Source organism: Olea europaea, unplaced genomic scaffold, assembly GCF_002742605.1.
Source record: "Olea europaea var. sylvestris unplaced genomic scaffold, O_europaea_v1 scaffold727, whole genome shotgun sequence".
NCBI classification, from domain to species: domain Eukaryota; kingdom Viridiplantae; phylum Streptophyta; class Magnoliopsida; order Lamiales; family Oleaceae; genus Olea; species Olea europaea.
This window is the reverse complement of record NW_019265672.1, coordinates 262,920-267,357: the sequence shown is the minus strand read 5'-3', so window position 1 is coordinate 267,357 and position 4,438 is coordinate 262,920. Positions and strand designations below refer to the sequence as shown.

At 35.6% G+C, this 4,438-nt stretch overlaps 1 protein-coding gene across 6 annotated transcripts; it reads left to right on the top strand.

Annotated features, from left to right (window-relative positions):
• Positions 1–283: 283 nt before the first annotated feature.
• On the top strand, positions 284–3,021 carry LOC111390925 (caffeoylshikimate esterase-like). 6 transcript variants are annotated; one of them, XR_002702030.1, is made up of 5 exons: positions 284–660; positions 776–1,125; positions 1,255–1,401; positions 1,595–1,724; positions 1,910–3,021. XR_002702030.1 is itself a non-coding variant. In XM_023016049.1 (5 exons), exons 1-4 carry the CDS (start codon positions 514–516, stop codon positions 1,699–1,701), a joined length of 531 nt encoding a protein of 176 aa, XP_022871817.1. In that variant the 5' UTR covers positions 288–513; the 3' UTR covers positions 1,702–1,724; positions 1,910–3,021. The 6 variants fall into 6 exon arrangements, 3 of the variants coding, with proteins under 3 accessions (XP_022871817.1, XP_022871816.1, XP_022871818.1); XM_023016049.1 differs by having other exon boundaries at positions 288–660; positions 996–1,125; XM_023016048.1 differs by lacking the exon at positions 1,595–1,724 and having other exon boundaries at positions 290–660; positions 996–1,125; positions 1,917–3,021.
• Positions 3,022–4,438: the final 1,417 nt, after the last annotated feature.

Here is a 4,438-nt window from a genome sequence, read left to right as displayed (position 1 = left end):
GAGTTTTTTTTACGAGCCGAGCAAAAATTTTGACTCGACTCGAGCTTTTGGCTTGGACTTTCAGAGCCGAGCCGACTCTCTCTCTTCCTTTTTTTTTTTTTTTTTTTTTCCCCTCCCACTTCTAGTTGCGTTTAAGGTAAAAATTCTACCTTTTAAGGTAGCAAATGCTGTTTTTTATACTTTTTTTTTTTTTTTTAATTAAAGGCTCATAGGCATGCTCGAGCTCGGCCTTTATCCCCAAAATGGGGCTCAATTTGTCCGAGGTTCGCCGTCAAACCTTTTTGACACCCTTAGGTTGACCCCAAATCAAAAAGTACCCATTGGGCCATCACTTTTCAACAGGATTTTTGATTCCCAATGAATTTGTTCTAAACTCAACTTTCCAGCCACTTTTAACCCCCCCGCCCCCCGCCCCCAGAATTTGTACACTGTGGCCGAAATCATTATAGTCCATTTATTTTCCGGCAAAATCTGAACCCAAAACCCACACTTTCAAGACAAACAGTGACCGTTATGGTCCAGAAGAAGCAAAAAATTGAAGGTGTGAGTGACGAGTTGAACTCAATTGTCTCACAGAACTTGGACCATGCTCCTGCCCGTAGAAGAGTGCGATCGGCTTTCACTAATATTCAGCAGCAGCTTGATCATATTTTGTTTAAGGTTTGTTTTGCTTCGATCAACTGATGTTTTGGCAGCTGGGCAATTTATTTTTTTCCCAATTTTTAGTCTTGACTGGTTTTGATTAATCAATAATTTTTATTTATGTGGTAAATAGATGGCTCTAGCTGGGATCAGAACAGAGGAGATTATCTTGAAACTTTTTGCTGTTAATTTAATTCAATTTCTTGATGTATTTTGTTTGACATATCAATTGAGCATAATAGTATCAAGTTCAAGTTGGTAACTTTGTATAATTTTATGAGGAAGAGGACTTTAACTTAAAAAGAGGATAAATATTCTCCCAAATTTAACTATTGAGTGTATAAATTGTTTAGTGGTATGAAAAAATTTCAAAGGGACAAGAAATTTTCTGCAAAAGTTGGTTGCCAAAGTCGGGTGTACGAATCAGAGGGGCATTGTGTTTTTGTCATGGATATGGTGATACTTACACTTTTTTCTTTGAAGGTTTGTAGCTTTTCATTCCCTGTAACACCTTTATTTTCCATATACATTAGTATTACATCATTGAACTGTCATTCAACTCATTTTTCTTATTGGAGAGATATCTTATGTTTCAAAAATTCCGAGTTTCAGGCATAGCCAAGCACATTGCTTCTTTGGGTTATGGTGTCTATGCAATGGATCATCCAAGTTTTGGTCTATTAGAAGGATTGCATGGCTACGTTTCATCGTTTGATGGCGTAGTTGATAATGTCATCGCACAAGATACGATAATTAAAGGTATGCATTCAAGTACGTGTTATAATGAATACAGTTCTGCTTGATATATATATCCATCCAGGTTTATTTTTGTATCTCTTAGGTCAATTACTTTCCTTTATATTCAAGAGAATGAACATCAATATTGGTACTCTGCCCTTATGTTTTTGTGTTAAATGTCCAAGCACACCATATTTTCTCTTACGATGTGCAGGAAGCTGGAGATACGAGGTCTCCCTTTATTCATTTTTGGACAGTCGATGGGGGGAGCAATTGCTCTTAAGGCGATTCTTAAGGAACCACGTCAATGGGATGGCATAGTCCTTGTAGCCCCAATATGTAAAGTAATATTACCATCTTTACTCTTTGTTGAAATTCTGGATAGTTAGTTTCTGGTTGACACAGAATAATATTGATGGAGATTCTTCTCTTCTGCTCTTGATGGTATTGAAATTGCATGATCCATGTCATTCATTGCAAATTTGCCATTTTTCTGTATGAAATTGCTGACTTTCGAATGGTTTCCAAGATTGCAGAGGACATGACACCACCTGTTTCGCTTCAGAAGGTCTTAATTTTCTTGTCTAAGATTATCCCACAAGCGAAGCTCGTACCCCAGAAAGATTTGGCAGATCTGGCATTCAGAGAATTGAAGAAAAAATAAATGGTTTGTTGTTTATCTTTTATAAAAAGTAATATATATCTTACAGAACATACATAAGTCCTAAGGAATAAGATGAGATCATCGGGATACTCCACCTCCTTTGCTGTGGATTCGCTATTAATATCCCTGTGCTTCTCTTGCCTTCCTCTATGTAACCTAATATGTTGACCTAACACCTGAATTCATACACTAGGAGAGTATAAGAGAAAATACATAGACTGTCCCACATCGAAAGATAAGAGGCTTTCAAGGTAGTTGTGGTCTTGGGGCTATTCGCTATTGTGCCCTTCTTGAACTTGAAGTTTTTGGAATGGATGTTTTGTGAGCATCTCGGGAGCCTCTTCGTTTTAGAAGTGGGACATTCTTTTTGTGTGTTTTATAAGATAGCCCATGTTTAAGCCACATTATCTAAAAATTCATTTTTTATTTATTTATTATTTTTTTCAAATCTCATTTTCAACTAGACATTCTCTCCATAAATTATTTTTACACATAAGCGCAAAACTTTTTAACCACACATTTTTCAAAAAATCACTATTACAAAATCTACTTCCCCCAAAAAACGGGGCTCAAACAGAGCCTTAGTCCCTAAGATTGCCCAAAAGGAGAAGTGTTTCTTAATATGGGATAAAGTTTAAGCAATATGGCTCAGAAAATAAATAATATAAATCTTACGGTAGGCAGAGTATGCATGTAATTGATAGGCTTTATTTGTTACCATATAACTATGTGTTCAATCTTCTAAAGTGGTTGTTGCCTTACCAGTAATTTCTAGTGATTTTATCAAAAACACGTGCCTCTGAATCGCTTTGTTCATATATGCACATGTATACACTCTTATTTCAGAAAATTAATTCTTAGCATGCAGAGCAGATTTTCTAACTTTTTTTTGTTTTTGAAATTACATTTCATGTCATGATACAGGGTTCATTTTATTACTTGTTATGTAATGTTATATGCGTAAGAAATTTATGTTGTTGTCGTTGCAAGTTTTTTTCGTCACAAAATTAAATCACAATTGAAGATGAAAGAGGAGCATATACACTTGCAAATTTAGGAATGTGTCTTTTTGAGAAGGCTGTACTAAACTAGGCTATATATTTTAAGTTGTATTAAAACGACTATTGAATATATACTTTAGTATTGATATAGGGGACTTTCCATGTTTTCTCCTAGGTGCGCAGCTTTAGATACTACGAACAATGATATTTCATTATATGTTTGTTGACACGATCTGCCTATGTAGTTCTAGTGGACTTGAAATGCGATGTGCACCTATGGTGAATGTGAGCTAGGTGCCATATCCACTATCAAGACTAACTGTGGGTCTAGTATTCATCATCGACGCATGCTAGAGTTACATGGGATGGATCGTGTTGGTTATGCATTTTACATAGGTTTCTTTGAAGTGATGAATTAGATGTGTTAAAGTGCTGCTTCATGATATTCACAATGTAGAGGAGACTCTTTCGAGAGAATGGTGAATAACTATAGTATCATTGTTAGCATAAAATTGCACTAGAGAAGTTAGATAACTCAAGTTTTCACAAACTATTCAATTTTCACAGTTTTAACTACTACTACAAGTATAGAGTTCATGAATTGGTATAAAATGAACCCTGCTAAAATAACACATTACTTAAATTCACTGCTATTGAAGGAGTTTTGTTTAGTTGGATTGAGTATAGTCTGTTGTTTTATTTCACCTGTAGCTCGTGATGATTTGTCTTAGTGAATGCTGTGGACCTCAAAAAAATGTATAAACGGGATATTGGCCACCTCTCCTCCACATAGACGCCAACTGCACACTCGAACAACTCATTAGGAGGAAAAGGTCACCAATCGAGAAAAATGTCTAATGACCGTTTGACTCGATGGTCAAGCCAACGATTGGACGAGATATGACATAAATGCAAGAGACAAAATGAGGGGATTTAGCTAGGGTTAAAAAAAATACCTTGGTAAATAATGAATTCACACACACACATATATAAGAGAAGTGGAAAGCCCAAAATGCGGTTGTTTAATTAAATAGGCCCAATTCAGTTAAATACTGGCATATATGAAACCCCTTCGCCATGTGTATCCTATATAATTTATGGATGTAACAAATGCATTTTTCTTTTGAAAGAATAAATTTTCTACTAGAAAACTACTGATAGAGTGACTGATCTCAAGTGAGCCAATTTCTTTACAACAATGCTTCTAGCCAGGACAAATCACTTAAACTCTACGAAGGGAGTTATCACTGCATTTTGGAAAGTGAACCAGATGACAGAATTTTGATTGTTCTTGGTGACATAATATCACGGCTTGACACTCACAGTTCTTTGAAATAGTTGTTGGGAATCTATTTATCATGCACAACGAAAATAAAATAATTTTTCAATTCCC

Coding starts and splice junctions, on each gene's coding strand:
- LOC111390925 (XM_023016048.1), top strand. CDS start 514: ATGGTCCAGAAGAAGCAAAAAATTGAAGGTGTGAGTGACGAGTTGAAC. Junction 1,126..1,254: donor TTACACTTTTTTCTTTGAAG/GTTTGTAGCTTT, acceptor TCCGAGTTTCAG/GCATAGCCAAGCACATTGCT. Junction 1,402..1,916: donor ACAAGATACGATAATTAAAG/GTATGCATTCAA, acceptor CCAAGATTGCAG/AGGACATGACACCACCTGTT.